Source organism: Bacillus rossius, chromosome 13 (assembly GCF_032445375.1).
Source record: "Bacillus rossius redtenbacheri isolate Brsri chromosome 13, Brsri_v3, whole genome shotgun sequence".
In the NCBI taxonomy this organism is placed as follows: Eukaryota; Metazoa; Arthropoda; class Insecta; order Phasmatodea; family Bacillidae; genus Bacillus; species Bacillus rossius.
Window position 1 is genome coordinate 36,089,034 of NC_086340.1, and position 23,319 is coordinate 36,112,352.

Genomic DNA, 23,319 nt, shown 5'->3' on the forward strand with positions numbered 1-23,319 from the left:
CGCCAAGCACTAGTTGCAACACACAAACTTCAGTACAGTCGGTGCTAATAAAATAACGGAGAAGTAATATAACAGGAAGCACCGTAGCACTTTGTTCAGCGTAGGTGGTTCATTTGCGAAGAAAAAACTATGCACTTTACGCCTAATAGCCGTCTTTACAAAATCATCACAAGTTTTGATAACAGGATACTCAAGTTTCCTTTTCTTCCTGGGAGTTGTTAATGTCCCAGTGTCCTGTAATTCTTTCCTTGCACGAAGCACACTGCTCTTCGAAACACTCGTAAATTCCGCAGTTAAACTCGCGATATCGTTCACACAACAATCCGGATATTTGTCTGAAAATGTTTTAAAAACATTCAACACAATAGTTTTCTGTTCACTTTTCGAAGGCTTTCCCGTTCTGTGCTTTACAAAACTCAGTCCGGCGTCAGCCATAACAAAACCGTGCGCGCGCGAATCCGAAATACAGTTGTTGCGCCTGGCATCAACTGTACACACGGCGTCTGCTAACATAATTGTAAGTAAATACTTGCTGACACATTAAACTGTATTGGATATTAATGGTGAAACGCTATAATGCTATATAACAACAATTGTTATAAAAAAGGCAGTGTAAAAATACTTACAAATGGTACGTAACCAAGGAACTATTACTTGCGCACGAATAATGTGCGCAGCGGCCGGCAGCCAATGAAAATGTTTGTTTACAAGAGGCTTTGTTTATTCCAAAACTCAGGTAAGAAGGAACGGAGAATACTATTATGCAAAAAAAAAAAAAAAAGTAAAGTAATCCATAATAACAAAACCTATTCATGGAAAGTACGTTTATTTAAAAAGTAGATTTTGTGAAAGCAAGCTAAATAATTTAAATTAATGAGTGACGCAATAAAATCATTTTATTCAACGTAAAAAAAAAAGAAACCCTTAACAAGAACGTGATTTGTAACTATACGCATAACGATCGTGCGGGTTAACTCGGTAACAAACAGAGCGCGCGCGTGCATGCAGTCTGCGAGCTATCGATATCAATCTTAGACTACGTGCGCGCTCTCTATACACTAATACAGGAATCAACACAACCAAACTGGCACTGCTTACGTTTCTATAAGCGGTATAAAGCGACTCCCGAGACGTTTAAGATGAAGTTTTTAACTTTTAAAAACGTCTTTAAAACACGATTTACACATCAGATTACTTTGTAATAAGATTAATTAAGTTAGTAAGCAGTTTTATCAGAACGAACGGCGTAAACTGCGTAAAGCAATAGGCGCGTTGTAAACAACGGGAATTGATTGCATTACATCAAATGAAGTTAAAACGGGACAGAAATAAAATGGTTAAATAACGTGAAAACGTAAATAACGGTAACGTAAATAAGGGGTTTCGATGTATAATATTTTGTAAGTGGAAGATGTAATCGCCCATTTACATTTCTTTTAGAAATGGGGGAGGGGGATGTCGTATATTAGTGTACCCGGGGTCCCGGGCCAGATTTTGCAAGTCGAATTATTGTAAAATGAATTCGATTCGAAATTACGAATCGAATATCATAAAATTCGAACTCGAATTCGGAAATTTCGAATATTCGCAGAACCCTAGTTGTTTGATCTCTGGAGGGCAGTATAGCTGGGCCTAAGGCTGTCTGGTGTCCTCTGGTGTAAAAAATCGTGGGGCATAGTTTATCCGCAGGAACCTTGTGTGACCGAAAGAGGCCATGGCTCTCCCAAAACACTTTGTGACTGCTGTTGGTTGACCTCTGTTGGGCAATACTGCTGGGCCTTAGACTCTCTGGTGTCCTTTAGACTGGTAGTAAATCTGTGCTTAAAAATTGTGGGACACAATATAGTCGCAAGAATTTTGGGTGACCAAATTAAGCCTTGGCTCTTCCCAAACAGTTGATGACCATGGAGTGTTGACCTCTGGTGGGCAGTACTACTGGGCCTGAGGTTTTTCAGGTGTCCTTCAGAGTGGTAGTCAATATGGGTTTATAAAATTCTGGGGCACAGTATAGTCTTAAGAACCTCGGGTGTCCGAAGGAAGCCATGGCTTTTCCTAGAATGTGAATGACTATGATTTTTGGATCTTTGGTGTGCAGTACTGCTGGGGTAAGGCTTTGTGGTGTTCTTTGGAGCAGCAGGGTTGATCCAATATCATGCAGCATAATCTTGCTAGGGTGCTTTAATAATATAAATGTTTTTAATTGCAATTGTTATTTACTCAGTTAATTTACATTTTCTGCTGGGGAAAAAAAATTATAATAGATATACATTTAATTATTTTCTGTAAATGGTTTAAATGCTCTTAAGAAGTTCCAGAGATCATTTGTTATCTCTATATTGTTTTTAGTTTATTACAAGGGATACCTGATACTGTAAAATCAGTTTTCTAGAAGAAAAAACACATTTCTTCAATTCTTTTTTTGTACTTACTTCAAACTTGTCTGGTAGCTTTATGCCAATAGGATGAATGTAGTAAAGAAAAATCAATTTTACATTTTAAAAAAAATTTTTTTAGTTTAACAACTTAAGATATTTAATTTTTTTTTTTTAATTTTTGGATTAAGTGCATTGAAAAAACAAGGTCCTACATTCATCCATGTATATATTGTACGAAATACATGCATTTTTTAAAAAATTTATAAACCTTCTTTTTTTTTCACCATAAATTGTTTTTAACTGCAAAGTTTAACTGAGCTGTGGTTCGTACTGACTTAGGTATGGTTCATATTAGCTTAGCTGTGTTTTGTACTGTTTTATCGTTGGTTCGCACTGTCTTATGTGTGATTTTTACTGATTTTTATGGACTTAGTTGTCACTCGACTGTTTAACTTGTGTTTTTACGGTCTTAGCTGTGATTCGTGTGGGGTTTCAGGAAGAACGGCATGGACGAGCTCTGCGAAGCGGGCCGTAAACTAGAATGATTGGAGCAGCCTTGCTGCCCGGACACGGGCAGCCCTACCGCTGACAGTATTCTAGTCAGACCAAAGACTATGCACGAGTGATTACGCCACACAAATATCTGTGATAACTCTCTCAGAGAGGCTGGGGCAAGTTGGATTTGTGATGTCGGCGTCCCGGTTCGGAGGAGAAGTGCTAGGAAACCTGGCTGCGGTTTCAAGGTTCTCAAAATTTGTAAATAGCCAAATTATAACTGTTGTTGTTTTTTTTTGCATCGTTTATTAATTTTGTGTTTTAAAAATCTTTTATTCATTCATTGTTTGTCCCAGAAACACTTACAATGATATTCAGTGTACATAATAGTACTTAAGCATAATCATGTGTTGTTTCTCCATTCCATCTGATTGCCATTCGATGACTGATCATTTTTACAAAGCTTAGTGTTTCTTGAAATGAAGTTTCCTTGTGTGTTCCTGCTAATGTGAATATCACTGCAAGTTAGAAATCTCACCGATTGTGTCGCTGAATTGCTGATAGACGACAGGGCTTTTCTTCAGAAGGCTATCCAAACAATCTTAAAACTTACCTATAAGTGAGTTTTTTGGTTTCCTGCTATGTTTTTGTGTACTATAATAGCTTTTTAAAATAGATAGCATATATTTACTTTTAGCAATGGTCAGATATCAGCAATGTAATTGATTCTTTTGAATCGTAGTCCTTTTAACTTTTTAACTTGTTGGATGTACTTTCTCTACATACAAATGTTAGTATTTTTACTGGCCTAATGACGTATTCATGCACAAATAAATTGAACTGTTTTTAGAATGCATATTACATTGAAATTTCAATGATTCAGACCTGAAGGACCATAATTATGGCACATTTTGATAAGGTTTTTTTTTAACCAGAACACTGCATAATTTAATATGAATATGTTTTATCATCCTAACAATTACTATTCTTACTAAATGCATTTACTTAAAATGTGAACTCATTATGCACAGTCCAAAGCAACAATTATGGACTATAACTAGCAACTACCTACTGTATCTTGGTTGTGCAATTCTACTTTATTAATGGGACTGTAGAAATACATCTGATCACTGCATTTTTAATTACTTTTCTATGGTTCTTTGTAATCCTAACTATGCTGTTAAAATATATTACTTCCTATAGCTTGCAAAGTTAACTTAATGGCGTGTTCACCTGGCTTAATATTAGCGTACCCTACCTATAAAAATAAATAAATGTAAATTTTCGTAAACATAATATGTTGAAATTGAAATAGCCATAGTTTCCCTATCAAAATACTCAAGTACCCACTTTATTCCTCCATACCAATAAAGTAAAATATACTGCACATAAATGTTCCAAAAATACAGTTTTTTTAAGGAAAACTCCAAAAACTGTATTACGACATGTTTTTTCCTTGGTAAACATTTAAACAACCTACAGTAGGGTTTTTAATGTGTACTGCTTGTGTAAATACTTCAAGAAGGTTGATACGAAAAAATGGGAATTTCTAATTTTGCAAGTTTGTTGAAATGAAAGTTTTTTTATTGTTGGTTTCTTGTAATTTTATCTGCTCATGTGAAGCATACTCTTGCATTTGTCACACAGGATGTTTCATCTTGATAGGTTCTGTTTTAGAACATTTAGAATTATTTGAAAGTTTAGAAAAAAATATTGCCATTCTGGTATTCAGATTATCTTGGTGCATTAGCTGAACAAAGAAATTATTTCTGTATAGTTATTCATCATGCTCTGTTAATGTGGTAATCGTTGTGTTCGCCATATAGTAAAGGTATTTTGTATAACCTTGATAGTTTGTGAATCAGAAAACAGTTTTGTCATGTAGAATAAAACAAAAGAGTTATGTTATTGGCTAGAAGAATGCACGGGCAAAATCTTTCTCACCTAAATGTTCGTTGTTATGTGAAAATGTTACGTAGTAATTAATGTTCCAAACTGATTCTCAAGTTACAGTTTTTCAATGTCAGTGTTGTGTTATGAGATTGTGGAAATAGTGCTTAAGTATCCTGTAATCTGGTGTGTTTTTTTCACATTCTTTTTGTACATTATCAAGCTAGACTGGTCTAGGTTTTGCTAGGTTATGCGGGTCAGCTATTAGAATTCTACTTTCATATGGCTCACCTGCTTGGGTGGATAGCTGCTGCAAAGTATAGTCACGATGGGAATTGCCACTTCAAGGGTACTGCGGAATTTAAGAATGGTCACGCTCGTCCTGATCGTATCGGGTGACACGGAGATAAGCGACATGTGCTGATCTGATCAGGGACTTCGAGTATCTGACGTAATTGGAATATTACACCTTTGTGAATGCTCTCGACTACCGGTGTGGTCAGCAGAGGCTTAGTTTACGTGCTTCAAGGACTTCCTACCATACAGGGCTTATCACGAAGGACAGGATTATGCGGAGAACTGAGATAAAACCAAAATAACACTGCAAAGCATGTTGATACATTATATGTATAACACCCAAAATGCAAGTTAATACAATATTTAACACAGAAATGTAACTGAAAAAGGAAATGCAATCAGCAATTTGACGAAACTTAACGGAATTACAAAAATTTCATCTTTTTCCATGGTAAATTCATAGAATGTAATTTAGTTAGCATATATTTTGTACCATGACGTATCAGGGTGGTTACATGCAAGAAAAACTGGGAAAAATCAGCAAATTCCAGAACATCAGAGAAAACTGGCAATTCCTGCACATCACACGGAAAAAAGATTTATTAAGTTAGTGTAATGTTGCCATTATTCATAACAAATACATCTTTATGTCTATGTTGCTTGTTTAAGTTCTCGCTAGTTACGTACGAGCCTCGACAAAATTGAGAATAATTCAAGACAGGAAATGTTTCGATTTAGCTTCTTAATAAATTTCTCAACCCAGAATTTTTTGAGAAATTTTCTTAAAAGCATGAAAACTTAGTTTATTGTTAAGGTATCTCAAAAATACTGAAGACCCGAAATACTACGAAATATGCATGTTTATTGTCGGTTTTTTTGTGAATTTGCGAAGTTTTTCCAAACATGAAGCTTTAAACAAAATTGGATTAATTTAAGGTTGTTAAGAATTCATTGTGTACAATCAATAAAAATTAACCAGATTAAGAGCAGTTGTTTGTTTTGTATGTTAATGTTTGCCTAAAATGAAATCTATTGCGGTTTTTTTAACATAGTACTTTTGTGTAAAATGAAAACATTTGGTATTTACTGTATATTTGTGCATTTCAGTGTTTATTTCATAGATTGATAAATTTCAGTTTTAAATACACTACCAAATTTTTTGTCAAACATTTTTAAGGGGTGTACTTCATGCAGCTGTGTTGCAGTTGTGAATGTTATGTCTATGTCTGTGTAGGTAGTAGTGCAGCCTTACTCATTCTCTGTGGCATGTTGACGCGTATGAGACACACCTTAATTTTCCACAAGTTCAGTTAATATTTGCATGATTAAAACATTTTTCGTTGGTGTATGTCTGTTACATACAGTGAATCCTCATTAATAAAAAATTCTGTCAATACAAAATACTCATTAATACAAAGCGTTATCGCAGTCCCTAGAAATTATATAGGAGTTATAGTGCTACGTATTTGTTTAGTACGAAAGCGTGGTTATTATGTAATACGAAGCTGTGTGTGTTCTAAGGGTAAACAATGGACAATTTGAGGTACCCGCCCTCTGATATCACAGTGACAAGTGACACACGAGGAGAGGGGACGGACTGTGGGAAACAAAGCAAGCAGTCATTCTCTATTGCTGCGTATGGCCGCAAGGAAGCATTTAATGTTTTTCTGTTCAAGCGTTTAGGTAATGGTACAATTTTATTTCATCCTTCATTGTAAGAGTTCATGTTTTACACCTTGAAGAGCATTTCACACCTTTAACAAAAAAAAAAGAACATTTTAAATAATGGAAATTTTTAAAGTTTTCAGGGACGATCGCACAAGTACAATTCTCAGCGCACGTGTGTGTGTGTTCTAAACACTTTGTCGCTGCAGATTACAGAAAAGTTGATTGCTGCGTTAGATTCTTAAAGAAGAATACCAAACCTGGTACTTTAACAATCACATCGCCTACGAAACTAAATCCACCACTCAGAAAACTTTGTTACAGTTCAAATGTAAGCACTCCTAGAACATGAAAAGAAAAGTGCTAAATTCAGAGAACTATTTACTAAACAAAGACAGTTTCTTGTTTATACGTGATATTAACATTTAGATCAATGAAAATGAAACAGTACAAGTAAGATTAAAACCTTGTGTTTATTCGGACAGCATATAGGGCTTGCCGCATTTGGCTCTGTCACGTCTGTGCCTACTATCCAATTAAATATAACACAACTCGGTAATAGACAAAATAGTGTAGGAAATAAGTTTGCAAGGTATACATTGCATAAGCCCTATAAAAACTCAGCTCAATTTTGAAAATTGTATTTGTCGACACCTGCAGTGTGACCTAACAATGGTAATTATGGAGGGTAGTTAGTGGTTTTCCCATAAAACTAGAGATAAGTGGGAAAGTGGTATTTCTGAGTTCAATGTTGCAAGGTATATAGGTATTTTAATGTTTTACGTCACCATTTACCTGGATTATATTGACCTTCACACTATTGGGTATTTCAAAATCGATTAGGAATTTCAAAATGCAGTTTTTTGCTCATATATATTATTTTTTTATTTATTTGTTTTTTCATGGAAAGGTTGTGGCTCTCCTGAATCACCTTATCGAATTATGCAAATTCACAATGGACAGTGGGTTAAAAAATCTATATTTGCTTGTAACATGCACTTTTCAGTTAAGAAAAAATAAGAGCAGGCCATATTTTTGAGTTGTCAGTAGTTAACGCTATGTTAAGTGAAAAAGGAAAAAGTAAATTCCACACAGTACGAAATTAGCCGTTCCCTCTGTCTATTTATTGAGAACTAGCTGCCCGACCCGGCTTCGCACGGCTATACTAATGGAAAAAAATTAAGCCACATCTTCCATTTACATGTGTGGAATGGAAGTTCTTCAAGCCATCATAAATTATTTTCGTCTTTAATATTATGTCCTTAAAAATAAAATATAGTTTAAGTTTTGAGGAAAACTTCATTGTAGAAGGATACTGGTTTTCTGAAATAATCACGGGCAAGTTATTTTGCAGTTAAGTATTTTTTTTAATAATCAGCCAACAGTTTCTATATAATCAACACAAACACTGCAACATGTCCACACAATGTGTCCTGCTTTAATTCACAGTATGCTTGAGGGTTTTCAAACCATTAGGTTTTTCCTTTCCAAGAATAAAATAAATCCGTTCTTTTCATTTTCTTTGCCGTGGATCGCAGTAGGCTGTAATAAATACGTCCTTACCGCGTATCACTATCCACACATTGTTATAATACGTAGAAACATAAAACCTTTACTCTTTTTTAAGCCTCTTTTTTTCCCAAGTCCTCAAGAAAGGTAAACCCTTAAACCAACTGTGAATGAATTCAAATTAATAATGATTTTATTCACTGCAACTCTTTCAAAATAACCACGGTTGATAGTGGCGCTTCAATCGGCCATTAATTGATCTGCTTGGCTCTGCCCTATTTCAAGTCCATTAGGTGTAGTAAAGGAGGATTATCACAGCTATACCCACAGTTTGTATACCTTTGCTTTATTTTTCTGTATTAAATCCTTTACAATAAAAATAATTTTGAGCCACAGGTGTAACCATCTTAAAATTTTATTTTAATGTCCGTAAAAAAATACAGTAGGTGCTTTAAAAAATTGTATGTATACAAGTATTCTTGGAGCATATAATATATATACACACCCACACATGTATATTGTTTTAGGTGTGTTAGGAAAGTAGTAAATGATAAACATATTATTAGCTTTATTTAATTTGATTTAGAGACTATATAAAAATTGTGATTAAATTTTGTAATAGTTCGGTTAATTGAAAGCTCATTATTGCAAAGTAACAAAACTATGGTCCCTTCAGGTTTGTATTATCGAGGTTTGGCTGCACTATTGATTTACTTGTCTCCCACACTTGGAGATTATCCAGTGACATTTCCAGCAGTTATGAATATGCAGTGTATCCCATTTGGTGAGGACGATGGAAGTGCATGAGCATGAGGATGCTACGTACATTTGTACAGTGGTAACTCTGCTGTGCAGCTATGAATATTTGGTTTGCAATCGCAGGGAAAAGTTTGGCAACTTGCTACTCAGCTCACCACACACGATACACGTAAAGTCATTATTTTGTAGCGACTAAGATTTATACATGCCCATTTGAAACTGTGAATTGCTTTTGGGAAAATGTTACCCATTTACAGAAAAAAGATAACTTTTTTATTTTATTTTCAAGACCTCGGACTTCACACTTGTACTTTGAATGGTTCTTGCAAGTGAGAAGATTGATTAAAAAAACAGATTTAGAAACACACTATTGCTTTTTGCACTGTATGTCATAACAAACCTCAATAACGGACCCAAAAAAAAGTGAAAATGCAAACACACAGTAAACCAGCCAAAATCAGCAGATGAGACAGCACAGATACACAGTGGACTAACAATAAATTAAGACAAAAAAGACAGTTTACAGCACAGTGGAAAACAGACGAATCCATTGATGATTCTAAACAGATAATGTGGACAACATGACAAAACGGAGACACACATGCGAGCCAGCGAAGTGACAAAACAGATATTCTGGACATCATGATCGTGACGAATACAGCAGGCGTCCTAAGACGTGTGTTTGCTTATTCACCTATTTTGTCTGTTATTGAGGTTTTATTGTAACCAGTTATGATGTATGTCAAAAAAAAATCTCAAATCACAGTTTAAGTTATGAAGCACTGTAAATTGTGAAATGTGCCAGTTTTTTACATCAAACTGAGGTTTATGTCTTGCCAAAGGTTACAATTCTCTATTACATATCTCTTGTAGTTTGCATCTGTGAGATATTAAGCACGCCATAGCGATACTTTACTTTGCTGTGATGCTGGGGGAAAACTTTCACTTAATGTTTTAACTTTGAAATTTTATTAAAGAAATAATTACTCTTTTTTTTTCCCTCTTCATTTTCTATGAATTTGACACACTCTGCAATTTCCTATTGTTAATCGTTGTATTGTTCTTTCTTATTGTGCATGGAATAATATTATGTTTGACTGAGAATTTCTATGCAGCTTTTTTTTTTTTAATGTTTGTTTACTGTTTTTATATGATCATATTGCACACCAGAAGTCTTGTGAACTAGGCCCTATAGTTCTTTGGACATGAGTTGCACAGAATGGACCATCATAACCAAACAGAAGCCAAGTAGTGTACTGTCAATTCGGCGGGCACTGTCCACTTACTCATCAACTGTTCCAAAAACATCACCATCATAGTGATGCTGCAGCTAGTATCTATTGAAAAAAAGATGTCAGGTTTGAAAACTTTCTCATTCAGTGAGTTTTAATGAGTTCTACTAACAGAAATTCATGCATAGTTTCATGGCATGCAACTCCCCATGATTTTCAGCCATGTCACCTTTTTTTTTATTTTGTCGTGTTCTCGAACAATTTTTCAGTGTCTTGCCATGCTTCCATTAATGTAATTTCGACCTCGAATCCTGTTTTGCGTTGAATAAAAAAAACTGTATTCACAGAAGCCTGACAGTTAACATTTTTTGAAGGACTTGGCACACGAAGGGATGGTACCTCTCCCCACTTCCCGTACTCCCCCTATCATCCCTTTACCCCTCACACTTTCCACCCCTCACTGGCAGTTCGCAAGACAGTGCAGTGTATATTATTTTGCCTTGTGTAGAAGCTCTATATGTAAGCTGATGTATAATGGCCATGTTAAAAAAGGTATGATGTATATTTATATTTTTATATTGTTTATTCATGCAGTAAATTCTCATTCATGTATGTAGAAGTAAAAAAAATATATATATATATGTACACATTAAAAGTATACATTCTAGTTCGACTAACAAACAGCGTTGTTTAAATGAATATATTGAAAGGCTGTAGGTTAGGTTATAAGCAAATAACTTGTGAACCTGTGTTTGTTATTGTATGTTATCTATATGTTCTTTTACATTTATAACATTTTTATTATAAATTTTATTTAATCTATACTCAAATGTTTTCTTGGAGTTTTATGTGTATATAAAATAGTGTTTCATTTATAGGTAGTAAAATTATGGGATTATTGCATTTTTAAAAGTTTTTATTAGAGATGTAAAATTGCTATTAAGTAATGTGTTTTTTAAGAACTTACATTATTGCTTTGCTTAGTCTTCATTACTTATAATTTATATTTCATAAAAATAATTTAACATTGAACTGAAAAAAGTGTAAATTTTAATGTGCCTTTTTCTGTTATAAATAACTGCAAACAAATTTTTCTTTTTTTTTTAATGTATTTATGGCTGAGTTGCAACAGGGTGCTACCATATAGCAAATATGCATGTTTCTTATGTTCTTCTTTGCCTTGGCAAGGTTATTCAAATTGCCAGGCCTTACATTAATTACATTGTATGAATTTTGAAAACTTTTTTATGCTACCTTCCTTTTTAACAACCATTGCAGATGTAATATTTTTGTGTTCAATACAATTTGCACTCTGGTTTAATTATTTGTCTTTGGATTTAAATTTCAGGTATTTTTTTAATTGTTAAATGACATAAATTGGTTTTATGTATTAAACACTAAACCATTTATATAAAGAAACCAATGCACACAATTCGGATGTGATCTATTTCTAGCATGTACCAGTACTATTACTGTAGACTTCTAGCTAAACACAGTTTGGGGGACATAACTTACACATGTGTTATGGCTATAGACAAGATTTTATGGTCTTATTTTTATAAAATCTGTTTCGTAATACACCACCAAAAACTGTAAAAATTATATGTTGCATTTTTATGATAAAATAATTTTTAAAGCAGATACATTCAGAGCAATAAAAATAAATTCATGAGCATTAGTGGTTTAAAGTGGTTTAACAAGAGATGCACAATAATACCCTGTTTTATCGCATAGTCGTTGCACGCGCATAATCGTCGTACCGTTATAACCTTTATCTGTTCGTCTGTGTCGCCGCGGTGTACCACTTATAAAAATGTAGCCAACGCTAGTTGGCGTCATTCATGTTTGGTTATGTTGCTTTCCATATAGAGCGCGCACATGTAGTCGAATATCGATATCTCGCCGATTGCATGCAACGCGCGCTCTCTGTCGAGTGCCGATTTAACTACATTTGATAGCCCGCACTCTTTCTTGGTAAGTGTGTACTACATAGTTACGCGTTAGTTCACGTTACAGATTAAAGTGGCTTTCGTTTAGGTCACAGATTTTGTTTTTCTATTTAAAGTTGAAGAAAGGTTTTTGTTGCTTGACTTATTAATATAAATTGTTTGGCGTTCTCGAGTACACTCCACTTGTTTTTTTAATAAACGTACTTTCCAAGAATGGGTTTTGTTTATATAAATAACTTAACCTAACAAAAATTTTTTTTTTTGCATAAACATTGAGCCCCTACTTTTCAAACTTGATTTTAGTATAAAATGTGTGACGATTATGTAATATAACACGGTAAATCTATAAAATCAATTTTTTGATGCATGCACTTTGGTACAATTATTTGTCTGGAAATATTTCAAATATTAAAAGATTCCGTTGTTTATAATTTGAATTAAGTTTTGGTTAAATCTACTTAATTCCATAACGTTTCTTGCATTTCGTTGCTATATGGTGTATTAACTTGTATTTCTGTGTTATGCAGTGTTTTGACATGATTTTCGGTGTTATTTCAGTTTTATCGCAATTCACTATGTAATCTTGTCCTTAGTTATGATTTATCCACATTTTAATGGGGGTAAAGCCATACAGTAGCAAAAAAATTATTTAATCTTTAATGGAAGTGGTTTGGTGTGGTATGCATCCAGCGAGTGTGTAGATAAAAGCATGGAGGACACTTCGCTTAAAGTCACTAATGACTTAATACTGTCTGCACCCGTGTGTGGCATGTGAAAGTAACAGTAAATATTCCCTTCATCCTTGTGGACTAGCCCACCCCATTATGAGGCATATGTGATCATGTCATGTAGAAGTATACTTGTGGAAAAGTTAACACAGGATTAATACACTTTTAAAACTTACCTCAAAAATAAATGACCACAGTATAGAACTGTCTGTTTCTCATGATGTGTAAATGTATTTGTTACTACATTTGCAGGATTACCTCACTTTGACTCGTACGTGTATAGGCCTTCAGCATACTTCTTGCCATTAACTGTAGGCGTGTGGCACTCACCCATGATATTTAACTTGTATTCTTTCTTTGCAGAACCAATTTTCGGTTATACTCCTGCTGAATAAGTTTGTATTTTACGTTACATTGCTGTACACTTAACGACTGAAATGAAAAAGGAGCAGACAGACTTTACCTACGTTATTTAATTATTGATTCGGGAGGGGGGGGGGGGGGGGAGGTTAAAGTTATTTTTCTCTTTATTCAAAAATGTTGCGTGAAGGTGGCGTTTGTATTACAAATTAAATGTTTTACTGTTAAAAAATGTTAAGTTTGTAAATATTAACTATAATCTATACACATAGGTTTTTGTACTTAAAGTTCAATGTACAGTTTTCAGTAATATTGTACAGCTGCTTGGCCTAATATTTGGAGTGCAAAACGTTGAGTCTGGGCGCGTGGTGCAATGTCGCTGCTCGACGCTATTGAATCAGGAGATTGAAAACATGCTTATGTCAGTGATCAGTGTTTATAACCAAGGTTAACTAAAATATCTGAAGACTACAGAGACCTTAAACATTTACATGAAATGTTGTGGAAATTCCCCAAGGAAAATGTCATACTCGAGTCTGAATTCACCCATTACATGAAAGCATTTTTTTCTTTTTAACATTTTTATAGTCATTCACACTATAAATGATGTACACAAGTTTCGTGTTTGAACTAGATCAGTATGGGTATGATGAAGGCTGTTATTTTTCTTAAGGAAAATAACCAAATAGATCAATTATTTAAAAAAAAATATTTGTAATTTTGGTAATGGAAAGTTTGGGAAAAATTAGGGAATTTTATTGCTTATTTGTGTATACACCTTGAATAAAAATATATCTGTACCTCAGAGGCATAAGACAGTATGTCACAAAAACAATTTTTTTCATGAGAGCAGTTTAAAGAATTTTAGAGTACCTCACTTATTTACTCAACTATTTTATATAAAAAAAATGTGAATTTGTGACAGATCGTAGATCTTAATATTGTATGCCACTTACGATGGTTCATGATTAAAACGTTAATTAAAAGTGCATTTTGCCCAAAAGTAGACATTGTATTTTATGCCTCCAAGGTATATATATTATCTTCTTATTTTTTTGATTAATTATTTGCTGCATTACTAATATCTAAAAAAATAAAAATTTACATCACCAATTTTTTGTAATTTTAAAAATCAAAATTGAGGTAAACGCAAACCATAGAACTTTTTTTTATGGACAAGTATAGAACACTGGCAAAATTTTACAATTTTCTAAAACAAAACATGACATGCACTTTAATATAATCTTATTTACACCTAGGCTTACTTAATGTTTATTTTCACAGTTAAGTGTGTGTAGGTAAATCCAAAATTTACAAAAGTACAGTAGTGACCATTGTGATGACAGTTTTGACTGTTCATATGGATGCCTACATTGAGATTTTGCAGAATATACTGTTGTTTGCTTAGGCTTTGCAAACAAAACAAACCTTTCAATTAAGTGCAGTGCCAACTTTACCAGTGTTTTGTATTTTTTTTTTGTTGTACTTTATGAACTAGCAAAGTTGGAACTAAGTTTTGCCCAGTGAAGCCAATGTGGTTACCTTATTGAAATGAAGCTGCGTAGAGGTAATTTTGAACTGAATCTATACGCATGTTTAAATTTGTTTTTAAGTCAAATGTAATTAGCAACAATTAATAATGCTACTGAGAATAATGAGATCATGAAAAAATTGCGCATGTTCCCTATTGAGTTTGAAGTCTCATATGAACCTCTGCAAAAAAAAAATCATCTATTAGATAAATACTCAAGTCAGCATCTGCTTTTGTACTACAATCCATAGTAGCAATTGTTTCACATATATTGTTATGTACTTGTTTGTATATTTACAGCTTTCCTGTAATGGATACTATATTTAGCCATATTTTTATTTGCATCAAGTTTGTTTGTGTGTAGCTGATCTTTGTTTAAAAGCTCAAGATGAAATAAACATTTTAGCAAAATGGTTACTTCTCTCTCTAATTTTTTTATTTTATTTTGGCTTTAACCTCTCATCTGCAGAGAGGTTATTGAAAACAGTAACTCAAGAAACATACCAGGGACATTGAGGGGTTAATCGACCGTAGCTTCACTTAGAGTGACTTCGGGAAACAGTGGCTGTGCCAGGATTTGAACCCAGCACCTTTGAAGGGAGTCCAGTGTTTAATCACTACGTTTCCACGGCACAAAACCATGCAATAGAAAAAATGGTTGACTGTAAAGTCGGTTTACGGATGATAGTTTAACATGATGTCATAACAAAACATTAATGAAATGTAGCATACTTTTATGAATAAAATTGAATAATTTTTATTGAATTATCACTATTTTGTATGGATACAAAGGAGTGAAATGAAATCTACAATTTAATTGATAAATTTACTTTTACTTGCACTCATTAATTCAAATATGTTTATTACTTTAATGAACAGATTATTTTAACTAATCTTTTATACAAAGAAGCCAGAAATGAAATGTACAATTTAATTGATAAATTTACTTTTATTTGCACTCATTAATTCAAATATTTTTATTACTTTAACTAACAGATTATTTTAACTATAACGTTTGTACATGTTTGCTATTTAACTTCTAATCTGTGTTATTCTGTTAAGGATAGGACAATGATAGGAAAAGTAGGAAACTAATGGGAGTGTTTAAAGTTTAATGTGCCTCGAAAAAGTCAAATCGATGGTTTTTCTAATCGAGTGGAAGAGAGATAGATGCGGCGTTAGCGTACAATGTGCGTAACGGGACAATGAGTCATCCTTTTTCGTGCGTGCAGCCGGCGTTCATAGATTTATTAGACGTCACGTCAAAAATAAAGTTAAGATTCTGTGTCATGTTCAGTATTTATTTTAGGCACAATAATTGTAGTGAGATAGATACAAGTACAATTCATAAATACAAAAGACTTAAAAATAAATTTTAAGTAACTACTGGAGATGAATTTTCGCAGTCGCCTTCAAAATGCAATGTCGCATGAACGTAGTACTTGGACAGTTGAAGCTTTGAACAATTGCTGAAGTGAGACAACCATAATCATCAAAAGTTAAACATAAGGTAACACAGCGTTCTTCAAAGTTAGATGTGCGTAGGATACAATACTATTTAGTCCAATCAATACACTCGTGCAACAAGCTAGCTTGCAGTCAGCAACCTGCCTTCAGCAGTCCTCCACAGAGACCTGCTGGCTAGTGAATGCCACGCCGCGCCAACCAACCAACATGGCGAATATAAATAGCATTGCATCTTGTCAAAATCAACCTGCACACCGTGCTCAAGTACATTGCATACCTGGTTCTTCAGGTCAGTTCGGTGATGTGTTAAGCATAATGTTTCTGATGCAAACAAATTCCAAGAATGTTTTAAAAATTGCAAATAAACACACATTTTGTAGCATTAAAAAAATATTTAAGTCTTGGGAAGGGTCTGATGAGGTATTACGAAGTAGTTCTGCCTGAAAATATGTTGAAAGACCTAAAAAAAAAAAACATTTATTGTTCATTTAAAATAAAAAACACTTTAATTTAAAAAATAAAGGTATAATTTGGCTGGAACAATAATTGATCCACAGTTATAATTATTTGGTATTCATTTTGGCTTCACAGACTGTACAATTAATGCATTTGCTTGTCAAGGTCAGTGTGTGATTTCAACAAAATATCATCTCAAAACCTAAGAAAATCTTCTTGTGAGATTATTAAGTACTACTGCTATCATGCTGTATTATCTCTCTGCATGTCTCAATTTAACAAAATAAAAAAAAATTCAAAAAGATTTTTTTGGTCACTTTTAACTTTATTGTAACAGTAAATTATTTATAAAAGAATATCTCAACATCATTTTAAGTTAGCTTGTAAACTGTGCAACAATTAAAAATAAAAGTACATACTTGCCATAAATTTTTGATTTTCAAATGAAAATATATTTGGGTAATAATGCACTCTTACAATTAAATTATCACCTGTCTATTGTCCATGTGAATTTTTAAATTTCAAATATTTACACTTCAAAATAACAGATATATGATAGTATTTTAAGTTTAGTAAAGCAGTTTCTTATCAAATCATGTAACTACATATCAACATTGAGGTTAAGAGTAGGTATTTGTTGTATAATATATTTAAGTATTGATATAATTAGCAAAATCTTCAATGTATGAACAGTAAACAAGAATGGCTAAATTTAAGATGGCAAAACCATTTGCAACCTAAATTTTTTTGTTAATCTGAAATCAAGCAAACAATAAGCCATTCATGACCACTGCAAAAATATCCATAAAAATTAGAATACTTTTTTTTAGTATTTATAACTATTAATATGATATATCTATTGCCAGTGCACAAAACCATGTGTAAGTATAGGTTAAAAAAATGACAACTGACCTATTTTAAAAATGTTACACAAAAAATAAAGAATTAAATTATTATTCTCTTACACACTATTTGCATTCAACATTAGTCCACAAATATTTTGATATTTATGTTCAAATTTGATTCAAACTGAAAAGAAATCTATATTCACACAGGTCTAATTACATACTTGCATGATGTGTTATACTGATTTACACTTTGTGTGGATGCATGATTGTAGAACTTGGCTCGGACTCCACATTGTGAACGGAGGGCTTCTTACAGTTCTTCAACGCTTGCGCTGCCATCACTTTCGTCCCATCAAAGCAGTCGGGGTTTAACCACCCCCCCCCTCCACCCCGGCGGGGTAAAACATGACGGATAATACCTATACTTAACTTGCTTCACCCCTCGTCCACCTACAGCGACTACAGACCTGCAAAATTTGAGTCATTTTCTGGTGCCGAGGCTGGCATCCACAAATGTGTGCGTGATCAAGTCGTCATGTGTTCATTGGCTGCCGCCACATTCCACCTCCCCGGGTCGCAAGCGATTCGGTCACATTTTTCCCTGGGTGCTTCTCATTGGCTTTTAGTCCTTCAGGGCGTGTCAGATAACCGAATTTTTCAGCAGTATCTGTTTTCAAAGAACGTTAAATAAACTGTAAGTGTTGAAATGCTAGTATTCTCATATCTCATATCTCGTATCCAAAATTATCATTGTTAAAAGTACATAATCTTGACCGCAGCAACGGACAAATATAACAAAGTACCAGTAAATAATGTTCGCAGGCTTTCACGGCCATTGTCTGAAGTAGCTTGGCTTCTGGGTTGTAGCCGTGTCCTTGGCGAATAATTCACCGACGTTTCGGTCGACATTGCAGTCGCCATCATCAGGGAGCAGGCCACTGCCATGCACGTAAAAATCACGCAGGATATAATGCACAGGTAATTTCGCCGTGTAGGTGTTGTGATTCGGAAGAGAAATTCGAACTGGCTCTGCGCCTGACGTGAGCGAGTGCTCACTGCAATGTATCCACCTACAGTTCATCGGCACTCCGTGAGTTACAGGCATTTTTCGGGTCGTGAGTGTTCAAGGTCCTCCGGACATTGTGGCGGTAACAAAAACACGAGATGGCGGTAATGTTTACAATCAGAAACACAACCACTAATCTGACAGCAACAGATGTGGACTGCTCTTTAATCCGGCATCCTGTAGTTCAGTACATCTTGTAATCCAGCACTGGTCCACAAACATTTGCATTCTAGACTGTTGCCAGATGATAATGCAAATTTGGCAGGTTTCTAATACTGACCTTGAAACTAAGAACAGGAAATGGAGGCTCAATTGACAGATGGTCACAAGCTCAGCGAAAATAAAAATAAAAGTTGCAGATAATTGCACACACCCACACCCTGCGCAGCAGACAGGTATTCGGCACGGACCGGCCCGTCTGGCTAGGAATGTCATGCGATAAAGCGCTAGAAGCACTGGAGCGCTAAAGGTTGCGTAACTTTCACGTGCAAGGCAGTGGACTGGCACTCCATCTGCGATGTTTGTCCGTTGCCGCGTTCATTATTTTGTACTGTAACATCGTAATTTGGATATGAGACGAGAATACTTGCATTTCAACACTGACAGTTGATTGTTTTTTGAGAACTAATTTTTTAAATTTTTTTTGACACAGTAACACCATGGAGTTTGTGACTGTCTGGCGGTCCGATAAGATTTTATTACCATGCAAATCAAAGTACTGAATAATATTGATTGAAATTCCTGATTTCATACCAGAAAAACTTTCAAATATTTTATTGCCAACGATAATTATGTGATTTCACAGGAATTTTATTGTAAGCAATTATAAAACTGACCTGATAATGATTTATCAAGAAAGAATATTAAAATTTCTTACGATAAATTAGCAAAAGCATCATCAAAATTTGAGTTCCGAAGTTTGTTTGAAAGAGTAAATGTTTTCTAGGAGAGGGTCTAAAAAAGTAAATAGTCCAGGGCCGTCACTGGGTTCAGAGTGTGTGTCGTACAACCACCTGATGTCAAGCCAACATGCCAGTGACCATTTCAGCGAGCCAGGCTATTTGCAAGTGCTAATCATTATAGTACAAGGTGTCCATAAAAGAAAGTCCCAGTTTCAATAGTATATTATAACAGTTTAATTTAGACTATTTACAACAAATCATGCATCAAATTGAAGGTAAACTAACCTAGATTTTCTTACAAATGTTCAATACGTGCACCATTAGTTATATACGTCACAAATCCAACATAAAGTCCAATTCTTTCCACACTTTGGTTAACATGTCTGGAGTAATGGAATCAATAACCTCTTCAATTCTGTCTCTCAACTCTGACAAATCATTAGTTAGCGGTGGAACCTAGGTTCAATATTTTATAAAGCTCTAAAGGAAAAAATTGCATTACTTTATGTCAGGTGAACATAGAGGCCAGCGAAAACAAACTCTTGTCATCTCGACCATTACAACCAATCCAACGTTCTGGGACTTCGACGTTCAACCACTCTTGTACAAACGAAATGCATGTTGAACTGAAATTACAGATTCACTCTTAGAAAATTGCAGAATACAAAAAACGATTTACGCTCAGGAGTCGCCATCTTGCGTAGGTGGCGCTGCAAGCGAGAAAACAACAAAACAGTAGCCTACTACGGTTTGAGTTACTCTTTAATTGTGACCTCGAACGAAAACTCAAGAATGCTTACTGTTGAAAATATTAAAATTTATTACTAGAACATTCTTTTATGGACATACTGTACAATATATGTTAACAAATATTCAGTATGCCAGGGTTTTTTTTTCTTCTTCAAACTCTTACAATATTAGGTGTATATAGAGATACATTATTATTTATAGCTAATTTAAACTTAAGTATCTCAAGTAACATATGGAGTAATATAGCAACACAGATAGTATTAATCAAACACTACGAATTCATCTTTGACATATTTTAGTAATCTTAAGTATTAAATTAACTAACAAACATCAGTACAAATTTTATGCTACAATTTACATAAAAAATACATCTTCTTTGCTAAGACTACGTCATCATTGCTTGCAGTGTTTCACATATTATGGTTTTCACTTCAGTTGGAAGGTTCATCAATTTACAGAGGTGGAAGACTGGTACAAATTTCTTTTGGGATAACACATGATTATTCTACTTTAATTATCCAATTTAATTGAAGAAATTACTCTGGCGATGTTTCTGTAAGTGAAATACATCTGTGAAAAGACATGACAAAGTCAGGAAAAAGATTAATTTTGATTACTGCCACTCACTAGCCATTCTAAGCTAAGAACAACTAAAGTGATAACAAAAACTCCCAAGTGGTGCAGGCCTCATCTCAAGCATAAGCACTTATTTTATTAAACAGTTATTTTACCAGTGTATGAGATTCTACTTGAATATAAAAAATTGGTTGTCTGTAAAGTCGGTTTACGGACGATAGTTTAACGTGACAACGTCATAACAAAACATTGATGAAATTATTGATCCAGAAGAAAAGGAAATATCATATTCGGCCTGAGACTGAGCCGAAATAGGTTTATGCAACCAAACCAGTTAGGCATTAAAAATATATTCTTTGAGGAAGAAATTTTTTTAAATTTTTCTATCTTTTGTATGATAAAATCTACCTCTGCATACTTTTATGAATAAAATTGAATAATTTTTATTGAATTATCACTATTTTGTATGGATACAAAGAAGGAGTGAAATTAAATCTTGCAATTTAATTAATAAATTTACTTTTATTTGCATTCATTAATTCAAATATATTTCATACTTTTGAAATGTTGCGTGCGAAGTATTTCTTTTTACAAGACCAAAAAAAAAAGTTCACACCAGCCGAGATTCAAACCAACAACCTATAGATTGGAAGTAAGCCACACTGACCGCTCGGCTATGAGGCCATACTTGAAAAATAATAGTTTCAGATGTTATATACCTACATATTTATAAAATTTTTGTTTAAGGTAGGGGAAAAAATATTATTTAGTTTTTATAACATGATTTTATAACAAATACACATCCCAAATACACCAAACTTATTTATAATGTGTTATAATATTTTTTAAAACATTGTGCAAAAGATCCCGGATGTAATTTGAATTATTATGTGTAACTGTAAAACACCATTGTTGGTTCAAAACGTATTTGAATATTCAACATTACTTTTAAATAACCGTACCTATTGTGCTGAAAATCGGTGGATGATCGTTATATTACATAATATTAATAATTCAAACGACGAAAATATGATTGAAAAGTCAAATCGATGGTTGTTCCAATCGAGTGGAAGAGAGATGCCACGCATGCGTACAATGAGCATGAAGAGAGATGCCACGCATGCGTACAATGAGCAAACAGGACATATCCGTAGTGGGACACTTTTTCGTGCGTGCACCCGGCGTTCATCGATTTATTAGACGTTGTCACGTCAAAACATGCATTAAATGATAACTTCTCTGGTTTGAAAGATAAAATGGAAACAAAAATCAATTATGCAATTTTCTGTAGGTACTGTCTGCTGTCCTACCGCGTACTCAACTTGTTACAACAAGCATTGCAGTGAAACTACAGTTTCATAGTTTCCAAGGGACTACAAAATAATTTGATTGAAAAAGTGCATTTGAGGCTGTGCCGTTTCCACAGGCAATGACGGAGAAAGGAAGGAGTAGAGGGAGTGAGATAGTGAAAGAGACGCCAGGGAGAGGTAGAAATAGAAAGAGTGCGGTGAAGGAGGGGAAGATGTACACAACAGCCATTCAACGAAGTGGTACAAAATTTTTACTGTAGCCATTTCCTTCCCAACATTTATTGTGCAGATAAAAATACTATTAACCAAATGACCTATCCAGTCCAAATTACATTATCTTTTTTTTTTTTGACGGTTCCTTTAAAATTTACCAATTTACTTCACTGCATTTCTGTCAATTTCATTCTTCAATAAAAATTTTTCATTTTTTAATAGATTAAAATTGTTACACCACCGTTATTGCTTGTTAATTTGGAGTTAACACAAATTTTGATTTTTTTTTTTAAATTTTTGCAAGGAGGTGTACACGCCCCCTGTACTACAACCTTAAATCACCCTTGTGAGTGCAAGACTCCCACCTGCCTCTGACATAAGAAAAATGATCAATCAAGATATCCGCTAGAGTACGGCTGGATTCATTTCAATGGAATATTAACTTTGGTGAATAAAGATTATTTCATGAGAATATTTCTTTCCCTTTGCCCCGGTTAGCGGAATAATGTCTAAAGGTGGGTTTACGACTGAAAATTAAGAATTAGTTGTGTACACTACTTAAGATGTATAGGCCTACTAGTAGAATGGTTTATGAGTGTCATGTAGAAGTTTTGGTGAGTCGTGTGCAAAATCTTATGTTGACTTAAGAATTAACAGAGATGGTTATATTTTACATTTTTTTCTTAAGAATTATGGGAAGCACTAATCAGAGCACAGTGCGAATTATATTTACTTGGGGGAAATAGTACGAAAGGAGTAGAAAATACTGGATTATTAGCATCATGTCAAGAAACGATAATATATCTTCTTAAAAAAAATTACATGAAATATTTAAAAAAATATATCTTATCAGAATCATATTAGTCCAGGCAAATTAGACCAAAAAAAGGCCGTGCTTCCCGAAAAATCGTCCAAAGCTGGAAAGTGTTTTAATACCTTTT

The 23,319-nt window shown here is 34.0% G+C and overlaps 1 protein-coding gene across 1 annotated transcript in view; it reads left to right on the forward strand.

Annotated features, from left to right (window-relative positions):
* LOC134538452 (uncharacterized) overlaps nucleotides 1-15,207 on the forward strand; it is a 92,840-nt gene extending 77,633 nt beyond the window's left edge. Inside the window, exon 9 of the mRNA XM_063379777.1 lies at nucleotides 2,872-15,207. Within this exon, the coding sequence (XP_063235847.1) occupies nucleotides 2,872-2,920 (49 nt within the window). The 3' untranslated portion in view covers nucleotides 2,921-15,207. The remainder of the gene's footprint in view (nucleotides 1-2,871) is intronic.
* Nucleotides 15,208-23,319: the final 8,112 nt, after the last annotated feature.